The sequence below is a fragment of the Mustela lutreola genome, chromosome 15, assembly GCF_030435805.1.
Source record: "Mustela lutreola isolate mMusLut2 chromosome 15, mMusLut2.pri, whole genome shotgun sequence".
In the NCBI taxonomy this organism is placed as follows: domain Eukaryota; kingdom Metazoa; phylum Chordata; class Mammalia; order Carnivora; family Mustelidae; genus Mustela; species Mustela lutreola.
This window is the reverse complement of record NC_081304.1, coordinates 14,593,437-14,616,698: the sequence shown is the minus strand read 5'-3', so window position 1 is coordinate 14,616,698 and position 23,262 is coordinate 14,593,437. Positions and strand designations below refer to the sequence as shown.

The 23,262-nt window shown below is 54.2% G+C and overlaps 1 protein-coding gene across 1 annotated transcript in view; it reads right to left on the bottom strand.

Annotated features, from left to right (window-relative positions):
• SCN4A (sodium voltage-gated channel alpha subunit 4) overlaps positions 1 to 23,262 on the bottom strand; it is a 43,301-nt gene that overhangs the window by 16,447 nt on the left and 3,592 nt on the right. The window contains exons 2-14 of the mRNA XM_059147479.1: positions 11,652 to 12,293; positions 11,453 to 11,570; positions 11,226 to 11,316; positions 10,801 to 10,929; positions 10,204 to 10,295; positions 8,261 to 8,575; positions 7,561 to 7,624; positions 7,176 to 7,317; positions 6,142 to 6,351; positions 5,395 to 5,548; positions 3,345 to 3,583; positions 1,409 to 1,582; positions 278 to 634 (exon numbers count right to left, since the gene is read on the bottom strand). Of these exons, the coding sequence (XP_059003462.1) occupies positions 278 to 634; positions 1,409 to 1,582; positions 3,345 to 3,583; positions 5,395 to 5,548; positions 6,142 to 6,351; positions 7,176 to 7,317; positions 7,561 to 7,624; positions 8,261 to 8,575; positions 10,204 to 10,295; positions 10,801 to 10,929; positions 11,226 to 11,316; positions 11,453 to 11,570; positions 11,652 to 11,924 (2,358 nt within the window). The 5' untranslated portion in view covers positions 11,925 to 12,293. The remainder of the gene's footprint in view (positions 1 to 277; positions 635 to 1,408; positions 1,583 to 3,344; positions 3,584 to 5,394; positions 5,549 to 6,141; positions 6,352 to 7,175; positions 7,318 to 7,560; positions 7,625 to 8,260; positions 8,576 to 10,203; positions 10,296 to 10,800; positions 10,930 to 11,225; positions 11,317 to 11,452; positions 11,571 to 11,651; positions 12,294 to 23,262) is intronic.

Genomic DNA, 23,262 nt, shown 5'->3' with positions numbered 1-23,262 from the left:
GCCAGGAATCTATCTGGGTTTTAAGAAACTTCCAGGTGATTCTTAAGCAGGTTAAAATTGGAGAGCCACAGTGTTAAACTGTTTAAAACTGCCCTTTTGGGTGGGGGAGGCAGACTACAGTCCAGTGGCAATGATTTCATCCAGCTTAACTGCATGGGGCAAAGGCCCTGGAAAGAGCCCAATTTAAAGGACTTAATTGAATGTGACATGTTCCTCTTGGGTTTCCTGGCAGTGGTGGGGGGGGGGAGAGAGGAGCCACCCAGTGGGCCCAACTCACCACTAGGTTGCCAATGACCATGACCATGAGGAAGACCGTGAGGCACATGGCCTGGCCGGCCACCTCCATGCAGTCCCACATGGTTTCGATCCATTCCCCGCACAGGATGCGGAAGACGATGAGGAAGGAGTGGAAGAAGTCGTGCATGTGCCAGCGGGGCAGGCTGCAGTCGGCGGCGATCTTGCATACGCACTCCTTGTAGCTCTTGCCGAACAGCTGCATGCCCACCACGGCGAAGATGAACACGATGATGGCCAGCACCAGCGTCAGGTTGCCCAGCGCGCCCACCGAGTTGCCGATGATCTTGATGAGCATGTTCAGCGTCGGCCACGACTTGGCCAGCTTGAAGACCCGCAGCTGGGGGCAGGCGGACAGCAGGCGCTCGTGAGGCCCAGTCCCCTCCCCCCACCCGGCCTGATCTGAGGGAGCCCCATCCTTGGGAGAAACAACTCTCCGGAACAACTCAAATCCCTGCCCCATGAGTGAGCTGAGGCCTCGGTCTGCTGCTCTGTTAAATGGGAATCCTCCTATCCAACCACCTCATCCTCTTTATGTGTTCAAAAGAAATGAGCTGTATCATTTAAAGATATAGGCTGAAGTATTTACGGAGACAGTTTATGTCAGGATTTGCTTTCACATGCTCCCCCACCACAAAAAGTAGGGGAGAGATGTTGATGGCTGTTGGAATGTTGATGGCCGTTGGAGTGGGTGTAGGCACACAGATTTCAGTATACTTTATATGTTTGTGGATGAAGGACAGATCCCGTAATAAAGTTTGGAAAAATTAGAAGTGTTCCTATGGGGTGGTGGAAAGGATCCTAAACCGGACTCCTGATTCTACTACTAATGAGCCTCCCGAGCCCCAGCCTTCAGATCTGCAATATGGTCTCTGCTCCACGGTCACCCAGGTCCCTGGGAGTCAAGCCCAAATGTCAGCTCCCAGGGCTATCATTTTGGTCCCTGGTAGCCCTATGTGATAAGGGAGGGGGCTCTCTTTCTCCCCATTTCCAGTCAGGAAGGTTCTGAGTGGTGGAGAGGCATGCACAAGTAGCTTCTTGGGGATGCCTCCTCCCATCCCCCTGCATACCCCCACCCAGCCCCTCCTCAGCCTGGCCGCAGGGCCTCACGCACCAGTCGGAAGGAGCGGAGCACGGACAGCCCTTGCACATTGGCCAGGCCCAGTTCTACCAGGCTGAGGGTGACGATGATACTGTCGAAGATGTTCCAGCCCTGCTGGAAGTACTCATAGGGGTCCATGGCGATGAGCTTCAGCACCATCTCTGCTGTGAAGATGCCGGTGAAGACCTGTGGGGTGGGGTGGGGGAGTCCACATCACAGAATCTCAGTTTGCACGGGGCCTGGGGAGTCCCCCCTGACTCCCACCTCCTGGCAGAGCCTTGAGCAGGGGCAGGCAGTGGTACCCGCGGCCTACAGGTGTGCATGCGTGCGTGTGTGAAGAGTGGAATGGTCCTGCCCCAGGGCACAGTGGGTACCACTCTGAGACACCTGAACCCATCCGCTTCTGGCATTGTGCCCATGGGCCAGTCACTTCACTTCTTGTGGCCTCACCCCAGTCATAGTATATAGCACTCATACAGCACTTTGTGGTTGATGTGATGACCTCACTGGGATGATGCCAATTTCTACATAGTTGTGAGCCATGGTCCCTTGTCCCAGAAACGAGAACATTGAGACTCCGAGAGATAAGCGGCCAAGTGCTTGCTCACGCCACCCACATGGGAATGAGTCAGACCTCAAACCCAGGTCTTGGGGTACTTAATTCAGTCTTCTTGTCTCTACACCCTACCCTCTCTACCCTGACTGGCAGGGGTCCTGAAGTCCAGCAAACCTTGGTCGAATTAGAAGTCTAGGGTAGGGGCCCAAAGGGGGAGGCCCAGGGATCCAGGAGAAGGCCCAGGGATCCAGGAGAAGGCCCAGGGATCCAGGAGAAGGCTCCATAAACCAGGCACAGGGGTGTAAGGGCTGCCTAGCCTCTGAAAACTCCCTGAGCGCAGCCCCCCTCCTGCCGGGCACCAGCTGCCCTGGTCTACAGCCTGCCCAGGCACATGCTGAACCCTGCCTGGGAGCTGTCCCTGGCCATAGCAGGTGCCCAGACGGCAATGGAGTGCGGGCAGGGGGTAGGCAGGGGGCGGGCAGGTGGCAAGCTGGGCCCATCACGCTCGGCCAGCAGCTGCAATGCGAGCCCAGGGCACACCCTTGCCCCCCCAGCCCAGTTTGGCCTGGCTGCCTCAGACGGATCCATGGGATAGACGTGCCTGCCTCATAGGCTGGGAGCCCAGGGTCTGATGCCCACGCCACCCACATCATACTGCCACAGGCCCCCACATCTCGTTCTCCTTGGGCTCTCCTCACCCTCAGGGTCAGGGGGAGCATCTCGCCCATTTGCTATCTGGAAACATGCTAAGGGAATGGGGAAGGGTGGGGCAGGGCTGGAGGATGAGGCGGCTTTTTCCCTTTGTCAGGCTCCACTGGGGCTGGAAACGAGGTGATAATGCTCCTAATGGGCAGGGATAAGCAGGCGGATCAGCGCGTGTCAACAATAGCCAGGCAGGAAAGGCCTGCAGGGAGCAGGCCTGGCCATGCTGGGGGAAATGGTAGTGGGCAGTGGGCTTGGGGGGGGCGCTATGCCTGGGGCACCTCTTGGGCCTCGGTGCTGAGGGCCATATGCCCCCACTTTCAGGTCCTTTGGTCCCTCTTAGGCCCACAACAACCTCTGAAGGTAGAGACCTGTCACTCAAGTCCCCACCCCCCACCTCTGCCTCCATCCAGGGCATGGCCTGGACCACAGACACCCTCAATCCTGATCCTGAAATGTCTAGCACCTTATCCCCACTCTCTCTGCCTCCACATTCCCTAAAAAAATTCCACATCCCATCAATCACCCCATGTACCTCCCTTACAGCTCAGTTCCTGTCCCCCGTATGCTGGGAGAATAAGCTCAGCTTGTCCCTGTATGCCCCCAATAGTGCCCCGTATTTCCACACATCCCAGGGGGCCCCTGCCCCATCCTGCCTGGGAGTGACACCTCTCCCTGTCTCCTCCTTACCAGGTTGCCCACGGTGAGCACATTGTCGAAGTGCTCTGTCATTGGGTAATGCTCCATGGCCATGAAGAGGGTGTTGAGCACAATGCAGATGGTGATGCCCAGGTCCACGAAGGGGTCCATGACAATCAGGTGGATGATGTTCTTGAACTTCACCCACGGGGTGCAGCAGTTCCATATGAGGACTTTGTGGGCACACTTGTACCACCATGGGGGGCACTTCTGGTGGGCCTCTTCCAGCTCTGGGAATAGGGTAGAAACACACCTGATGAGCACCCCCAGGCCCCGTGTCCTCCTTCCCTGACCCAGGCTTATATCCCACCTTCCAGGCCTGCCCCCTGAATTTCACATCTCAAATATATCCCCTCAGCCAAGCCTACTTTAAGCCCGCCTTTAGGTGGGTTGCCCTCAAGACCTGCCCCTGGAGGCCCCACCCACATACCCCAACCCCCTCAATGTCCCACCCCCCAAAGCCCCGCCCATTAATGTGCCCTCAAACCCCCCCACCCCCTCAGCCAGCCCTACCTGGAGCCCTTCTCTTAATGCCTTGCCTCAGGCTGGGCCTTCTTGGGATACCTCACAAAGCCTGGCCCCCAGTGACTCCCACCTTCTGCCCATGGTCCAGGGCTGTGATCTTTGGCAGAGGAGACCCCTGATCTCTGGGCTGGGCCTGAGGGTCCCCAGGGAGAGGTGGGAGGCCCCTGCAGAGGGTTGGGTCCCATTCCACTTGCTGCTGGCCAGTGTCATTCAGAGCAAACCAAGGATCCCCCAAAGGGCTCTCCCTCCCATTGTCAGCAAAACTGACCCCTCCACTGTCCCCAGCCAGTCTAGCCTTTCCCACCAGAGTGGCTTTCTGGAAACATCCCCTGTTCTTGCCCCGCCAGCTCTAGAGCCCAGGGGCTCTGTCAGGCCCATGGATAAAGCTGCCCTTCTTGCTGGTCTTGAAGGCCTCCGCTGCCTGTGGGAGTCCTCAGCCTCAGCAGGATCTTATTTCATTATGAGAGAAGTGCTATTAGTGTCCCCCATCTCTAGATGAGGAAAGAGTTGAAGAAGTCCCACGGAGACCTGGGTTCAAGTACACGACTGGGACACCCCCCCGAATTAGCTAATTGGACCTCTCAAAGGCTGCAGATTCTAGTCTGATAGTAACAGCCCCACCCCCAAACTGGTGACCCCCAAGTCACTTCAGGTGACTCAAACAGTGTCTGACACCCAAAACTTCTCACAATGGTCCCAGCCAGGGTAGCGTTAAGTGATCTTCTCAGCCAGTGACACCGAGGGGCATGCTCTGGGACAGATCCCTGGATGCCTGTCATATAAAGTCAGGTGAGAAAGGGTCCTCTAGAGGTCTTCAAAGTCCTCTAGACCCTCCCAGTCCTTCCTGGCTAAAGGAAGGGGAGTGGGACCTGAGAAGGGAACCAGATCTCTTCCATGTTGGATTTCCATTATTCTTCCTTCCCTTGTTTCCTCCTTCCTTCCTCCCTCCTCTTTTCTCCCTCCCTCCCCTCTTTCCTCTCATTCATCCATACACCCATGTCTCTTCCCATTCATTGATCTTCCAGCCCATCCATCCATCCATCCATCTGTGTTCGTGTCTATCCACCCTGCCCTTGTTACCTTATCCTGTTCTTTCCCTGACACTTGTAGGACAGTATGGGGATTTGCGGGAATCTGTGACTCTACCTGGGCAGAGTTTGGCCTTTGGCCTTTAGTTTTTGCTCAGAAGACATATGAAGAGCAGGATTTCCAGTTTCTAGAACACTGGGCCTTCCTTGTTAGTATGATCCTCCTGTTCTTCCCCATTGTCTTGGCAACTCCCAAGGCCCTCCTGGAAACCCCCATTTCCCACAGCATCCTGGCCTTGCAGCCAGAACTGGGCCTGGCTAAGCCAGGACTATATTTATCCCGGCCGTTTCTTCGATGCCTATATTAAGTTACTGTCCTTCTAAAGCTGGGCCCAGCCAGGCCCCACCTGCCTCCCACCCCAAGAGTCCGAGTGGCCTAACGGGCAGGACAAGCAGAATAGGATGCCTTAGGGGTGTCAAGCACTCACCTTCCATAGCGTCTGAGATACCACTGTCTGCACTGCAGCTCTGCCGTGGGGGCCCCTTCTCCCCAAGCGAGGTGTCTAGGCTACCATTGCAGTCTTTGCTGTGGGCTGGGTCCCCATCGGCCTCCCCGCCTTCCAGAGCCTGGGCAGCCTTGGCCTGTGGATCAGCAAGGGTGGTGGGCACAGAGTCCAACTCAGAGCCTGGTGGATGGACTAATAGACTCTCAGAGCTTCTTTCCAAGTCCTTTAGGATGGGGCCCCTCTTCTTGTCCTGCGCTGTGCCTGGTGCGGGTTGGGGGATGGCCTCGGTGGTGATGGGATTGACAGGGTAGGAACCAAAATGACTGAAGACCTTCATCCCTGAAGACCCCCCACTCTTGGAAGTCTTGACAAACCCTACACTTCAGGTGGTGGTGAGGCAATGGGGGGGCTGCACCCCAGGGTCTCCCTAGGACCCACCTCTCCCCCAGCATGGACCCATATCCTGCCCAGAAAGAATCACAAGACCACAGATATTTGAGCTGGAAGGTTACTTCAGGTTTAACTCCTCCAGATCCTTTGCTGTTTATAGGGAAACTGAGGCAGAGAGCTGCAGAATACTCTTTCTACTGCCTGGATGTCTCTCATCCCACTGAAGCCCCCAGCCTGGGGCCTTATACTCACCCTGCCTTGCAGTCCCCGACCCCATGCCTCTCCCCCACTCTCAGCCTCCCCAGGAGAACCCTTAGCCTCCTCTCCCTGAGTCCAGACCTTCTCCAGCTCCTCCTGCTGCTTTTTGAATTTCTCCAACATCTGCTGAAACTCTTCTTCTTTCTCCTGATCCTCGGCCAGGGTGGCCTCATTCTGCTCTGCATAGGCCATGGCCACCACCGCCAGGATCAGGTTAATGAGGTAGAAGGAGCCCAAGAAAATGATGACCACAAAGAAGATCATGTAGGTCTTGCCAGCTGCTCGAAGGGTCTGGGAAGAGGGGGAGAAGGAGAGGGAGTGTAACATGGCCCCCTGCCTACTTTCACCCACCACCCCTTTCCACACACCCATTGTCCAGAAACAGGGAGGGTCGCTCACAGAGCATGGTGATTTGAGGACCTTGAGGCAGGGGATAGCCATCTTTGGCAGGCTAAACCACATTCTGGGTAACTTCAAAATACACACTTGAGACCCAGACTTTCCTGGTCTCCTGACTCAGAGAGCCCTGAGGACCAGAGACAGATATCTTGAGATCAGAGAGCCAGGATAAAAGAAAATTTTTAAAAATGGTGAACACGGGCTTTGGGGTCAACTTGAATCCTACCGTTGCTTGTCCTGCGCTGCGCCTGGTGCAGGTTGGGGCATCTAATACAAGCTCAACAAATAATAGTTGCCATTATTATTATCATTGTCGATATCATCTGTGTTAGACACATTACCAAGAACCAGAAGGCACTGCGGCTCCAGAGGCCACCTGCCTACCTATACAAACAGTAGAAGCTAAATACTTGTGTTGGGGCCATGTTGAATTTCTAAGCTGCCCTACTGGTTGCTGTGAGGCCTGGGGTCTGTTCCAGGCCCAGATCTCAGCGCTTAAGGCAAAGGTGGAGAAGGAAGAAAAGGCTGTGCCTCAGATGTGGCAGGTCCCCAGTGTCAGAGGCCTCCAAGAAGCTGTCTGCTGGGGACCTGAGAAGGTTCTCAGAGAGGAGGGGGCCTTGTTTCAGGTCCTGCCCTGAGGAGGCTGTGGTGGGGGAAGGGGTGGTGGCGGTTGGGCTGCAAGGCAGGGCTTCGAGGCAGGGCAGTGGCAGTCCTACCAGCTGGAAGAGATTCTCCCAGTAGTCCTGGGTCATGAGGCGGAAGAGAGCCAGGAAGGCCCAGCTGAACGTGTCGTAGCTGGTGTAGCCATAGTTGGGGTTCCGCCCAGCCTTGATACACTCATAACCCTCAGGGCAGTGCCTGTGGATAAAACGAGGTGTTGGCTTTAGGAGGGAAGATAACTCGAGCCGAGGGACAGTCGGGGAATCCCAAGAGGAAAAATCCTCTAGTTCTGTCTGCGCCCCCCAAACGCGGAAGGGTTCCTTTCAGGTCCACGGGTTTTTCTTACGTTCCCATCCACCCCACGTCCTTGTCCCTAATCAGTTCCCGACTTCGACTTCCAACATCCCTCGGACACTTTTCCCTGCCACCCTGTACACTCACCCGGCATCGCTGCTGTTCCCACAGAGCAGGGCGTCATTGGCACCCTCCAGGAAATAGTAGTTCCCTTTGGGAGTCAGAGGCCACAAAGGAAACATGTCATCCACGTGGACACACTGTGGACACACGCACCCGTTGCACGCCTGTGGGCACATTTGTATCCACCACATACACCAAGAGGAGGCTCTCTGGCTGCCCCTGCCTCTCCTGTAAGGTCTCTGGGTAGATACAGGACAGGGGGGGACGCCTGGGTGGCTCAGTTGGTTAAGCAGCTGCCTTCGGCTCAGGTCATGATCCCAGCGTCGTGGGGATCATGCCCCTTGCTCGGCAGGGAGCCTGCTTCTCCCTCTGCCTCTGCCTGCCATTCTGTCTGCCTGTGCTCGCTCTCTCTCCCTCTCTCTCTGATAAATAAATAAAAATCTTAAAAAAAAAAAAAAAAAAAAAAAAGATACACGACAGGGAGCCAAGCCGCTGGCCGCGTCAGCTCCGCACCTCGGCTGTGAGGTGAGCAGTCGGGATGCGGCAGGGGCGCAGAGAGCCGGTGGAATGGGGCGCATGCGCGTAGGCGTGCGCATGCGCGCAGCTCCCACGCACCTGCGCGGGCAGCCCAACTGAGGGATGAGCAGGTGTGGCGACAGCCGAAATCCAGGGGCCGGGTTGAAGAAGGGGTACTCCCCCCTGCCTCCCCAGGGTGAGTTCTTACTTTCGTCACTGATGTAGGCTTCCCAGTCAAAGGTCGAGTTGCTGGTCCAGCTCTCATGGGTGTTCCACGTGTCGTTGGCGTACCAGGTGTCATTGCCGTACCAAGCGTCATTGCCGTACCACGTGTCATTGCCGTACCACGTGGTGTTCGTGTCATTGAAGGGCGGGGGCCAGCGTACGCACTTCTGCCGTAGGTTTCCCATGAAGAGCTGCAGCCCCACCAGAGCAAAGACGCTCAGGCAGAAGACGGTGAGGATCATCACATCGGACAGCTTTTTCACCGACTGGATCAGGGCCCCCACAATCGTCTTCAGCCCTGACCAGAGGGAGGGTGAGAGTAGGGGGTGGGCAGGTGGAAGGCTCCTTCTCATCCCCCCTTCAGGCCTTTGCCTACCACATCTCTTTCAAGGCTTGACTTACTAGGAGCACCACTACCCTGAAGCCTTCCCACATGTGCCCACTCTTCTCCCATCACATCCCAGATATGGAGCATTTGAATGGCACAGAGTCTCGGCCATGAGGAGAATGCACTATGAGGACTTTCCAGGCTGTTGCCTGACGTATAGAACAACAGACAGGCACATGGTGGTGTTGAATAAATGTCACCAAGTCAACACTCCCAAACTGTTTTACACAACACTGATCTCCCCCAGCTGTGCCCTTAAAAAAGAAGGGGTTCAATAAATGTTTGGGCAAGTCTCAGTTCTAGATTTTGCTCTTGGAGCATGACTGTAGATGATTCTAACAAAGGCTCTGACAAGTCCTGTAGAAACAAACACACTTTAATATCATGTTTCCTTAACTTACTTGACAACAGAACCCTTTTTCTTACAATGCCTATTCATACCCAAGGAACAGCAGCTCTAGACTGAGTTGGAGATGTTATTGCAACCTGACCCTTTGGACAGACAAGGCATAGAAACTCTTACAAACTTCCAGAGATGGAGTCTCATCATTTATGGAAAAGCCATAACTTCTTCTTTGGGCCTATTCAGAGTGTTTCTTACTTCCATATCATTTCATTTCCTTTTCTTATCCTGATGCAGAAAACAGGCGCTCAGCACCGCCTTATCAAAACCGCCTTATCAAAACTCTCTGAGCTGGGAAGATGCTGGAAGCCTGGCATTGAGGAAATGTACTCTGGCCTTTACTCAGTGACCAGTGAGCAGTGTGGCCTTCAGGAAGTATTTCCCCTCCCAAGGCCTGTCAAGGTCTCACTTTCCTCAGACACATTTGCGGGTGTTGGACGAGGTGAAAATGATGGTGCTTTCCAGCATTTAGACCTAATCCTCCTCCTCCCAGGGTTCTCTCTTTTCAGACTGTCTTTCATGAAGCTTGTCCGGTTTCTCCACATGCTTTTTTGAGGGTCTGGGTGATCTGGATTCTATTTACTTCATACTTCTTGATGCATTACTTTGGAATTGCCCTGGCCTTATTGCTCAGTGGTTATGTGGCGTGTTCCTTATCAAGCTCTCAGGGCTGGGACTTTCCATCACTCATTCCCTTTGTCTCTCTCAGGTTGAGTTCTCTGCTCTGCCCAGCTGCTCATTTCATTTAACACACATCCATGCACACTTACTCCTCGTAACACCCCAATGAGTGGGACTATTATCACACACATTTTATAGAGGAGGAAACTGAGTCATAGGTAGGTTGAACCAGTTGCCTGAGGTCAAAGTTAGAAAGTGGTGGAGATGAGACTTGAGCTCAGGAAATCTGGCTCAGAGTCTGTATTCTAACCACCTTGCTGTGCTGCTTCTTGTACGCCCATCCTCCAGCCTCTGGCTCCTTCTCCTCCCTGGCCATGGGGCCCCCTGACTATGTCCAGGTTTTGGCGTCAGAGCATTGTGACCCTGGATCAGGCTCCTGGACCTGAGTGTTAGGTTCCAGGCCTGGGCATAGGGGGGAAGCCTGCTGGCCCAGGCAGGGGGTCCCCGCACCTACCTGGGATGACTGTGATGGTTTTCAGGGCCCGCAGCACCCGGAAGGTTCTCAGGGCTGAGATGTTGCCCAAGTCCACAAACTCCGTCAGGTACCTGGGCCAGGGGGTTGGGGTGAAGACTGTGTCAGAGTTAGGAGCAGATATGAGGGCAGAAGTCACAGCTCCTCTAGGCCCAGAATGAGGATTCCTGAGGAATCCTTGTGGTTGGGGTTACCACAGGTGTTAGAGGGAAGGCCATGTTAGACACCCCAAGGTTCCTCCTGGGCCCTGAGAGCTGGGAAGACAGTGCAGGAACTTTGATGGGAGTGGGGGTTGGATAGCTCAGCTCTCCCAGTTGTGAGGCCCATGGGATCGGGGTCCAGCACTGCTGCGTGTCGTGGCACATGGTGCATGGTGACACATTGAGGAGGCATCAGGAGAGCCTCCAAGCCAGACCCCAGCCATGGCATCCCCTAGGATGAGACAGCTTACTGCACACCTGCCCGTCAGCCCTGCAGCACCCCCCCCAAGAGGGTCAGCCCACTCAGCTTCCCCCTTTGAGGCCTGGCCCCCTTCTCTCCCACTCCTCTGCCTTGGGAAGCCCCCCAGGCCCTGCTTACGCCATGGTGATGACGCTGAAGTCCAGCCAGTTCCAGGGGTCCCGGAGGAATGTGAAGTCGTCAATGCAGAAGCCCCGGGCCAGCATCTTGATGAGGGACTCAAAGGTATAGATCCCCGTGAACGTGTACCTGGTGGGGAGAGGGTGGCCAGGGCCAGGCGTGGCCATGATGGACCTCCCAGGAGGGAGGTCACAAAAATGAAATATGCTGCCCGGGGGGTTGATTGGTGAAAGTGACAGTGTGCACCCCCTCCCAGGGGGGGCAGTGTTGATGGGGGGGACAATAAGAGTGTGTGTCTTCCCGGAAGACAAGAGCAGTGCCACACGGGGCACCCTCAGGGTTCAGACCCCTGGGGTGGGCTATGTCCCAGACAGGGGTGGGGTGTGGGGAGGGGGCCTCCGAGGAGGAGGAAGGAAGAGACTTACTCCACGTGCTTGGACCAGGAAGGCGGGTTGCTCATGGTCATGAACACGCAGTTGGTCAGGATGGTGATCATGATGAACATGCTGAACAGCGTCAGGGGAGGGTCAAGGACAGTGAGGGAGCAGGTAGGAGCAGAGGTGGGGGGAGGGCCTCCTCGCCTATAGCACCTGGCTTTGCCCGCCCCCAGCCCGTTCTTGCCCCGGCACACGCCCCGCTTGGGCAGGATATGAGTGGATGAGCACTTTGATAGCGCCACGTCTGACGACACTGAAGGGACTCAGCATGTAGAGGGCGGGTGTCGCGGAGAAGCGGAAGATGGCCTTGCCCTTGTTAAGGACGATGAAGGTCTGTGGCAGAGAGGGACCTGTGAGACCCAGGGACAGGCGGACGATAGACAGGTGGGGAGAGGAAACCCTACTGGCCCAGACCTTCTTGTCACTGTAGTAGGGGTCCAGGTCCTCCAGGGGGATGCCGATGACCTCGGGTGGGGGGTCCCCGTAGATGAGGGGGAGGTTCTTGCCAGCCTCCAGGTCGCTGCGTGGCTTTCTTTCAGGCTCCTCGATCTCCATCTGCTTGTTCCGCTGCTGCCGGGCCTCTTCCTCCAGCGCCCGCTGCTCTATGGCCGCCAGGGACTCCCGGGTGAAAGGGCGCAGGCATTCAGGGCCCAGAGGCACCAGGGTGGGCAGAGATGAGCTCGCCATCCTCGCATCCTGGGCTCGGCGTCCAGGAGGGTGGCAGGTGGCCTGCGAGACTGCAGTGTGCCGCTCCCTGGGGGCTGGGTGCCTACCAGGCCCTGGGCCTGCTGTCTGCTACTCACCTCCTGTCTACCCCGGGGCCAGGCCGGGGGTGCTGACGTGCAAGCCCTGTAGGGACGGGGAGCTGTGCCTGTAAGGCCTGGGCAGGTGCTGGACACAAGAGCATCCCCCCTCGGGCCTGCACCACTCTCCCCAGCAGGGGGTGGGCTGCCCTTGGGACAGACAGCAAACCACCAGGTCCTCTTCGGTGGGGCCAGTGCCCCAGTGCCTTCAACCACCTCCTGCGCCCAAGTTCCGGAACTGGGTGGCGTCAGCCTATGGGGACAGAGAGAACCACAGCTGGCTATGCTCAGGTGGTTCTGTCCTGTGGCGAGGCGGACAGGAGTCAGATGTGAATGTGCTCGAGGCCCTGAGGGTCAAGAGGAAGGGCCTGGTGGGAGCAACCCTAAAGCAGGAGTGGCAGATGGATTTCATCTTAAGGGCTGACCTAGTTCAGCTGCTATGGGAGGCCTGGAGATGCGGGTGGATACCCTCTAGGCTGCAGCCAGCCTGGGTGGAAAAAGACTGTTGTGATTGATTAGTGATGTCTGCCAGGGCACGAGAAAAGAGAATGTAGTGGATCTGCCTGTATTTACCATCCTTGGTCTGGAGGGAAGGGGAAAGAAAGACGTGGGGTGGGGGCTACTATATCCTGAGCTTTGGGAAAGCATGATTTGGATTAGGAGAGGGAAGAAGGAAGGCACCCAGGCTCTGCAGAGGGTCCCTCCAGTTCCCGCCCACGGAACCTGTGGGATCTATCCCATGGGCAAGCAGAGGGGTTGGAGCAGGAGGATACAGGGTGTGTGTGTGTGTGTGTGTGGCCACAGCAGGAGAGCCTGCAGATGTTAATGTGGAAGAGGACGACACAAAGCGACACAAAGGCAAGGTCCTGGGGATAATGACAAGGACAGTTTCAATGGTGGAGACAGGGCTAGAGGTCCCAGGGACTGTTTTTGGCTGGTGGTCCCTGTGTGGACTGGGTGTACCCCCCCTGGAGCTTTAGAGGCCTGTGAGAACAGTATGGACTGTCCCTTGACCTCTCCTGATGGCCCCGTCTCCTGCCCAGCCCTCCTGAGCCCATTCCCTGTGCAAGGGAGGGGGTGGGTCACTTCTCTGAAAGGTCCTGGGGAATGACCCACGTCAGCAGGCAGGCACAGGAGGACCGCCGCAGCCCATTCACACGAGCCATTGCAAGGCCTGCCCAGACAGACACCCCAGAGCCACCTCGCCACCAAAGGGGCTTAGACAGACCCCGTCAGATGCCCCCAGAGCTCCACTGGATGGTGGCCCTTTCTCAGTGGGCTCCGATGCCTGCACAGTGTCCCTGCTCCAGCCAGCACAGCACTTCCTTGGGCTTGGCCAACAGGTGGGGAGGGTGGCCCAGGGAGAGGCCAGAGCCATTGGGCAGAGCCGGCCACGCCCCCTGGCCTGGCGGCCCAGCTGCTCCCTGCCATCACCCAGGGAGTCGTGTTTCCACGGGGATGACTCTGCTCATCCCTGCTGACCCCATCCTTCAGCTGCTCCTCGGCCCCATTGTGGGCGTGGGAGCGTGTGTGTGCAAGCACGCACGCATACACACACGCACAAGCCCCGCGGTCCTACCCTGCCGCCAGCCGCACACCTTCCCACCTTCATCTCACCCCTGCACCCACAGACACGCGCAGACCGAAGACGCTGACCTGCCTGATGGCCGTGCGGACAGCCCGTGGCTGCTGGGCGCCCTCCCAGTTCACAAGCCTCGCTTGGCAACCATCCTCTGGCTTGCCACTGCCCACTCTGCCCTTCACGGGGGCCCAAGTGGGACAACAGTCAACCAGAGACAGTTTGGCTCCACCCCATCCCTCGTGGAAGCCACACTTGCTGGAGTCCCAAGAGGCCCCCCCCCAAGTGCACAAACCCTGCAGCTTCTTCTCAGCTGGCCCTCCCGCGCCCCTCAGGCACCTCATGCTGCCGCTGTCTTTCTCCTTCTTCCCCTTTTTCTTCTTCCCCTACTCCTCCTCCTCCTCCTTCTTCTCTCTCTCTCTCTTTTTTAAGAGACAGTACCGCTTCCTCGATGGCTCCAGACCAGTGGAGTCACGGCTCCCTTCCTGCAGCCAGAGTCTGCAAAGCTCTAAGGTCAGCGGTAATTCACTCCCTGCTTGCCAGATTGTCCCTTGGTATCTGTCTCCCCCACCAGACTCCTCACAGCCTGGGGTTTGGGGTCACCACTGAATCTGGTGCCTGGCCCATTGGCACAGGTTTGTTTAGAGACGGCTGCCCAGCTCTTGCCTCTCTTTCCTCCCCTGGGCTCTCCCCCTGCCAGACTCTGGACCCACACAGGCAGGCCTAGCACCTCTTCCTGCTGACCCCAGCTGGCCCCAGGCAGAGTCCGCATCTCCCCCTTCAAAATCTGTACTTCATCCTAAATCCCTGTCCTGCCCTCTTCACCAGGCCTGAAGCCCCTTGGCATCTGGATGTCTTGTTCCAGGAGGGGGAAAGTGCGTCCCTGGCTGGGCCCGCTGAGGCATGGATTTGGCTGGTGGTACACCTGGTCCAGTCCCACGTCCAGCACCCACAGGGCTCTCCGTCCTTCAGGCTCTTGCTCCTTCCTCACCCTTCACCTGCTCTGTCCAGATACCCCCCACCTGCCTCCCTACTTCCCACTGGGCTCCACTATAATCCATCACCCACATTGCTGAAATCACAAATCTGATCAAACCTGGCTGCTCCTTCAGTGGCTTCTTACTGCTTTGTAGTGTGTCCACACCTTCCACTTGGCCTCCCAGTCTCCCCATGACCCCAGCCACCCCCCGTACCGCCCTCCCCTGCCCTGCACGTGCCCACACTCTGGCTGTGCCACTGCTGTCTCTCAGATGGGCCAAGCTGTTTTATAGCCACCCCCGAGCCTTTGCTTATGGTCTGCTTGCCTTCCTGGAACACCCCTCCTTTTTGTCACCCCAGAGAACTTTAATTTGTCTTTCTAGTCTCAACCTACACAAGAACCACTGCCTCCAGAAACCCTCCCTGGATGCCCTGAGTGGATTTCTCCTTTGTATCACCCATGTGCCTAATGCTGAGCAAAAGTGTTTGTTTGTGTTTTTTTGAGATTTTTTTTAAAGATTTTATTTATTTATTTGACAGAGAGAGATCACAAGCAGGCAGAGAGGCAGGCAGAGAGAGAGGAGGAAGCAGGCTCCCCGCTGAGCAGAGAGCCCGACGCGGGGCTCGATCCCAGGACTCCGAGATCATGACCTGAGCTGAAGGCAGTGGCTTAACCCACTGAGCCACCCAGGCGCCCCAAGATTTTGTTTTTAAGTCATCTCTACACCCAACATGGGGCTCGCACTCGGAACCCTGAGATCAAAAGTCACATGCTCTACCGACTGAGCCTGCCAGGTGCCCCATAAGAGGTTATTAAATGAGTGGATGAATGAATGGGAGGAGCCCTCCACCTTTGCCCCTCTTTCCTGTAAGCACACCCTGAATCTAAATCATGACCAGAGACCATATGTCCTTTAATAGTCTCTCCCCCGCTCCTACCTCTCAGCTCACAGTCAAGTGCCCTTTACTGTGATCCTTGGGATTCTTCCAGCCTTCACCCCCTTGTCCATGCATTTTCTAACTCTCCAGCAGAACCCTCTGACTTACCCAGCTTACCTATAAGCGCCATCATCACAATCCTTCCTCGAAAATACTCTTGACTCCGGCTTTCTCTCTCCTTCCATCTCACTCATCTGGGGAAGCCCCAGCCCGTCTCCCAGCTGTGCTGTTTTTGGCTCAGCCCTTGAGAGGCTAGACGTTGCTGGAACAAAGGCTGGGCTGGACAGGGTTTGCAGCCGACGTGGTTACAAATGTCATGTGTGCCCTCACCTTTGTCCTGGAAGTACAGGTTTCTCTGGTGCCCTCACTTTTCCAATTTGTGAGAAAACTACTCCATGCCTTCTCTTCTTTCCTCAACACCCCCACTCCACGGTCCTCCCTGGGATGCGCCCAGGCAGTGACTTTTCCTGGCCTCCAATGAGAACATAGCATCGCACACCATCTAATTGACAAAAACCTCTTTGCTGCCCCTGCCCCTGCCCCTGCCCCTGCCATCCTGCTAAAACGGAAGATGAGGAGTCACCAAAGCCAGGCCTTGCATGTGGGCTCAACCCTGACCCCTCTTACCTTCCTAAGGACCCCGTTCTCTAGTTATCTTCTCTCTACCACTGTCAACTTCTTCCTGTCTATGACTAGGCCCATTGCAAAAATAATGGTGGTGGTGACAGAAACCACCCTTCCAGCCTCATAATGCCCTATTTTTCGATTTCCCTTCATGGAGAAACTTCTTAGAAAGTGTCCACACCAGCTGTCTTTACTTCCTTACCTTTTGTTCACTCCCCAGCCCATTCCAACCTGGCTTCCATCCCCCTCCCCGCCACCAACTCAACTGAAATGGCTTTTGTCAAGTCACTAGCACCTTCTCTACTGCCAAGTCTGCTGAACACGTTTCTGTCTTCACCTCCCTCAACCTCTCATAAGTATTCAACCCACTTGGCTGCAGCCCCCTTCTGGAAAGGCTCTATTCGCTCAGCCTCCCTGAGAGTACATCCATGGTTTCCCTCCTACCTCTCTGGCTGCTTCTTTTCAATTTCTTCGCTTGTTCCTCTTTCTTCCCCAGTCTCTAAAGTTTCTCAGTCTGGGTCTAGATGGCGTCATTCCTAGGGCTGTAAGTAGTGTGACAAGAATAGCATCACATTTCCTTTGAACTCCAGACTGATGTATGCAATTGCCAACTGAACCACTCCATGTGGAGAGCTAAGAGGTATCCCAACCTATGTGTGGTATCTGGGACGAAGCATTTGTGCTCTTCAACTGTTCAACCCATAGTCTTCCTCAACCCAGAAAATGTCCATCCATCCATCTGGTTGCTCCAGGCAAACATCAGGGTGCCTCCTGAATGCTTTCTTCCCCCTTGCCTTCTACACCAAGCCCATCCAAAGTTCCATTAATACTATCTCCAAAATATACGCGACCTCCACCTTTTCCCCCTGGACCGTATCACAATAATCTCTTGCAATAGCCTGCTTCCTGCTAACTTTTTGCCCTGGCCCCTGCAAATCTGTTCCATAGAGCAGCCAGTGATCTTTTAAAAACAAGAAACTAATCATGTTGTTTCTCCTGCTTAAATTTCTCCAGCAATTTCCTGTTGTGCTTTGAACAAAACCTGAAAGTCTTACAGTGATCTGCAAGGCCCGGGTGATCCAGTCCCTGCCTCCTTCTCCACCCTTGTCTCCTGATTTCTCCCTCTTCCTTCTGCCCCAGTCCCACTGGCCCCTTTCCAGCTCACCCCCAGCCTAGGCTCAAATGTCTCTTCTCCAAGTGGCGCTTTCCTTCTCTACTCTCTATCACAGTCTCCTGTGTTTTCCATCACATATTTTATAATTGATAATTACTTAAACAAGTAATTTGCCTAATTTTTTTTAAAGATTTATTTATTTATTTATTTGAGAGAGAGACAGTGAGAGACCATGAGCAAGGAGAAGGTCAGAGAGAGAAGCAGACTCCCCGTGGAGCTGGGAGCCCGATGTGGGACTCGATCCCGGGACTCCAGGATCATGACCTGAGCCACCCAGGTGTCCCAGTAATTTGCCTAATTTATTTTGTCTGTCTTCTCCACTAGGCTGAAATGCCAAGAGGACACGAGTTGTCTGTCAGCTCGCTATAGCCAGTCCTGGGACTAGGCACACAGTAGGCACTCAAGACATGTTTGCTAAAAGAATGAGTGGATGAAGACTTAAATACAGACCTGCCCAGGGATAAAATGGATTCTGATATATTTAATTCATCAGTCCATCCATCCACCCATCCATCCATCCATTCTGTTCGTAAGCCCGAAGCTGAGCCAGCCCTGAATAGGACACAAAAATGCACCTGTTGGGCATCCTGCTTTCCAAGATCTGGTGGTTGGGGGAAGTCACGAGCTCATGTGACTATGACATGAGGAGAAAGCGATGATTGCCCTAAAGAGGGTAGGTCATTGTGGGAGTTCATGTGGATGAATGGTTACTCCCAGGTCAGGGAAAGAAAGATGGGGTTTTTCAGTTGGGCTTCAAAGGATGCTTAAGTTATAAACACAGAGAAATAGTGGGGAAGAACCTTCCAGGGAGAGGGAGGAGCCAGAGCAAAGACAGAGGCTGGACATAGGGAGCTGCAGGTATGTCAGTCTTTGTGGGGCAGAGAATCTATTCAGGGATTTGGGGAAGGTGTGTTGGGCCGCTGGCCATAGCCTCGATTTTCAGGCATGGGAGTCTGGACTTCACCTTGCAGCCTTGGAGAGCCCCTCACAGGGGCAGTGGGTTGAGATAAGACCACAGTTAGTTGGCAAGTATGTGCCTTCTGTCCACCCTTTCAATGTGTCCAGAATAGACAGGACAAGCTATATTGTTTCCAGTGGAGGAATGAAGGGTTATCTGGGATGTGTGCACGGTGGCTTCCTGGCAAGGACAAGCACCACAGAGCCCCATATCAAGGGTTAGGTGTCATGATGGCACATCTCCATGTGGCTCTTTCAGCTACAACCTGGAGTAAAGGAGGCCGACGTGACAGGTTGAACCTTCTTCCTCCCACCTGCCAGAAATCCGACTCTGGCCTCTACCCCCAGTCTGTCCTTCAGATGTGGCAGCTGAGGGCCTGCAGGGGGCTCCGGACAACCTCTTCCCACTGAATTTAAGAACTTTGGAGTTGCAAGGACTCAAGAGATCAAAGAGTCCAACTCCCTCGTTTCACAGATGGGGAACCTGAGGCCCAGAGAGGAGCAGCAACTCCCCCCAGATCATACATTTATTCATTCGACAAACATTTCTTGAGCATCTGCTGTGTCCTGGGTTCTGGTCTAGGAGCTACAGTATAACGGTGGCAAACTCCCTGTCCTCACTGAGCTTGCATTCCAGAGGGAGAAGGCAGATAATAAATAGGGAAGCAAATAAGATAATTTTAGAGAGTGATAAATGAGAGGCCACACCAAGAATAAAACCCAGCTCCCTGGGCGCCAGGGCCAGAGCCCATTTAGTAAGTGAGAAGCCCCAACGGAACTTGCATTGAAACGGAAGTTTGGGCGGAAGTGGTGAGTAAAGTCAGGCCATCTTGGGGGCCTGGAGGTGGTGAGCAGACAGGGATGAGGGTGGGGGAAGAAGGATCAGGAGTCAGGGAGCTAGGCTGGGGCCAGCTGTCCAGAGGCAAGGAGCCAAGTGTAAGGACACAGGAGGCTGAGGCGGCTCCACTCTGGAGCAGGTCCAGCCCAGCATTGTCTTTCTCTGTGGGGCTGCCAGGTTGGAACACCCAATTCCAGACATAATCTGACCACAGACAACGGCCTCTTCCCTCCGGCCTAGACACCCTTTGTATTCATTCATCCCAAGATAGGATTCATTTTTTCAGCAGCTACTAAAAAGGCGAAATTTGCAATCACTCCTGGATCTTTTCCTCATTGAACTATAGTCAAATTAGACCTTCCCTATCCTATAAATTGTGCAATTGATTTTTCCCTTTTAAATCCAGGTGAACCCCAAACAAAATATTAACAAATCAAATCCCACAGTGTATAAAAATCAGTATAACTACAACCAAGTGGGGTTTATCCCAAGTATGCAAGGCAGGTTCAACGTTAGAAAATCCGCTAACGTAATCCATCACATCCATAGGTTAAAGAAGAAAAATCACATAGAATCATATCAAGGGATGCAGGAAAAGAACTTGACAAAACCCCATACCCATTCATAATAAAACAACAACAACAACAATAACGACAACTCAGTAAACTAGGAATAGTAGAGAGCTTCCTCAGCCTGATAAAGAACATTTACAAAAAACCTATAGCTAACATAGTACTTAATGATGAGAACCTAGAAGCTTTCCATTAAGGTCAGGAACAAGGCAAAGATGTTGCCTTCTACCACTGCTTTCCAAAATCATACTGGAAATCTTAGCTAATGCAATATGACAAGAAAAGGAAATAAAAGGTATACTGTTTGGAGAGGAAGAAATAAAAGAATCTTCATTCACAGATGACATGATTATCTAGGTACAAAATCCAAAAGAACTGACCAAAAAAATCCCCCAAACCTGAAACTAATAATGGTTTCAAGATGCAAGATTAATATAAATTTAGGTGTTGGACTTTACATTCTACAAGTTCCCCTTGTCCATTGCACCTCTTCACTTCTAGGTTTTTGGTTTTTTTTTAAGATTTTATTTATTTATTTGACAGAGAGAGAGAGAGAGACAGCGAGAGAGGGAATACAAGCAGGGAGAGTGAGAGAGGGAGAAGCAGGGTTTTCGTGCTGAGCAGGGAGCCTGACATAGGGCTTAATCCCAAGACCCTAGAATCATGTCCTGACCCAAAGGCAGGAGTTTAACGACTGAGCCACTCAGATGCCTCTTACTTCTAGTCTTTGTGAAAGCCTATTGGATCTTGATTTTTCCTCTCAGTTCAACACCCTCACAGCTGGGTGTCTGTGATCCTGACTGTCCCAAATTATTGAAAACACAATTCAGGATAGACATCACTACCACATCCACCACCACATACTTCTAGAACCTTTTCTCCTAGGAAACTTTGTCTTCAAAGACGGTCCTTCAAACATCCAGAAACCCACCTCACTGCACTTGCATTGGCACAGGATCCTCCAAGAAGCGTCAGCCATGCCATACTAGCCTGAGATATAAAAGCCACATGAGAACTCTCCTGGAAGATTGAGAATGGATGTGACCTGTCCCTCGAAGCCTTCCCTGTTCATTCTAGGGCTAAAGCCCATCTCTGTGGATGCAGAGATGGCAGGTAACTTGCTGGCCTTGCTCAGGACCCAGTCATCATGCCTCTTGCCAACCAAGCATGTCTTTCCCTGGACAGCAGAGTACAGTCCAGGGGCAGGCTGTTTTGTTTCTCTGTGGACTGGAAGCAAGATTATTTCAGAGCTCCATGTGGCCAGTGGAGACCCCTTCTTAAGCTTCATCTGCAGTGAGGGCTCAGACTCAGAAGTTTCTGGGAAACTGGAAGAGATCAAACTTTTTCTAATGTGCCAAAGACAGCGCTGGGCATCCGGATGGCCTACTTCCCAAATTCCTGCATTCCCACTGTGGCCCAGCTCCAGGAATGCAAAACGGATCCCTATGCCCCCTCGTTATAAATCTCAAGTCACAGTCTTTCTCAGCTGGGGCAGTGTGGGGGTGGGGATGGGAAAGGGGTAGCTGTGTTGTTTCTCTGCCAGCACTTAGGGCTGAAGGGTTGGCAGGCCAGGGCCCTGGAGGAAGTCACCCCAGGTGCCCTGCACTCCTGATCTAACACTCTGTAGAGGAAATCTGCTCCAAGAGGTCTTGGAGGGAGGCCTGGAGCCAGAGTGGAAACCTCCGGACACTCAGGAGCCCCAAGAGTTCTGGAAACAATCAGGGGCACATGAGGGGTGCTGCAGAATGAGGGGTGGGCAAATGATTATTGTACTTTCCATGTGGGGCTCACTGGACCAAAAAATGCCTCCCCCTTTTTTAGGGACGTGAATCAACCAGCCTAATAATGTGTCCGCTGCAAGGGGTAAGTGTGATAGTGGTGACCACATTTATTTTGTACTTACTGAATGCCAAGTTTGTTTTCTTGTTCAGGATATATCAGCAGCCCCTTCCCCGCCCCCCCCCCCCAATCAGATCCATTCTCTGCCAACCCCCAACAGCTCTCAAAAGTTTTCGCCAACTTGCCTCCTCCTCTCAAACCTCTTTGCCTTCACCCAGAGTGTTTCTGGTTGGCTTGGGGGCCCGATGAAATAAAAAACCCACAAATGGGAAATAAATCCTCAAATGAGCTGTGTTTGGGTTTTGTGAACTGTGTCTCCTTCTTTCTAACCCCTCCCAGCTCATCTGTCAGCAGCTCTGGAAGCCTGGAAGCTTTTCTCCCTAGAAGCAGGGCTTTCCCCTCCCAAGACTGAGCTTCAGATCAAAGGAATTCGTCTAAAGATGTCCCACCTCAGTCAGCATGGGGAAGAGTCCGTTGGGAGAGAAGGAGGTTGGTTCCCTCAGCCCCCAGACCTCAGCCCCTTCGCCCAGCCTGCTGATATGCATAGGCCCTCGAAGTGGAGGCTGAAGGATTATTTCTTGAAGAAAAGCAGTCATGGATCTGTTCATTTGGTGTTTACTGAGTGCCTGGCACTGTTCCAGGCTCGGCCTCCCAGCGGACAAGTGGCAGGCACAGAATTTGAACGCAGCTCTCTGATGCCAGTCCACATGCTTGCTCCTACAAACGCTGCCTCCTCCCAGCCCTCTGGGGGACTGGGCTGGCCTGAGTCTCACCTGTCTGTCCTCTTCAAAGGGCAGACCAGGGTCCTTGGGCCAAGCCCCTAAAAGGGACCAGTTGGGGCGGGCATCTGGCGGGCCTTGGCAAGACTAGACTCAGGCCTCCTGGGGCCATGTGTGTTGAGAACTGTGAGAGCGGGGACCATAAGTCAACAGCTTGGTAAAGAGACTTCCTTGAGGTATGGGTTTCTTTTAGACCAGTCGACCCTCATGTACCCACTAAGTCCCTTTGCAGCCCATTGTACACACACACACACACACACACACGCACACACACACATCGCTTCTATGAGTCATTTCTCAGCTGCTCCAAAGGGTGGGGAGGCTGATTCGTTCCACCCAGGCCTGGGGCTTCCTGCCCTCTGCTAGCTTGGCTCACTCTCAGGAGCCCCCAAGCATGACCACGAGGGTTCTGTGGATGTCACCCCTCAAACCTGTGCACGCACACCCTCTCCTGGACACATCTGTGCCACATCTCCCCCGCCTTTGGGCAGATCCACACCCCCCCGCCCCGCACACTGGGCTGCTCCCCTGCCCTGCCTGCTTTGACCTGCAGTCCACCCCATGAGATGCCTGCTTCTGTTCTCTCCTCTCGCTGCCCCACACCCTTACCCTTCCCAGACCGTGGCCCTGCCCACTGGGGCCCCCCCACACCTGCCAGGTCCCGGGAGCTGGGGATCACGGTCACCAGCGCCAGGAAGAGTGATCCTCTTGCTGCCTGTGGAGCCCTAGTCCCATCACCGGAAACCCACAAGGAAGGCTGGCGGAGTCATTCTGCCCCTTCAGCCAGCGGGGCCCTGCCACTTTTTTGGAGAACTCCACTCTACACCGGAAACCGCTCTAGGGATGTTTTCCCACCAACAATTCCGGTACAAGGTCCTTCTCCCCAATTAAGGCCAATCAAGATTTTACAAGCCTCCAAAGAGACCGGAGTCACAAGCTGATC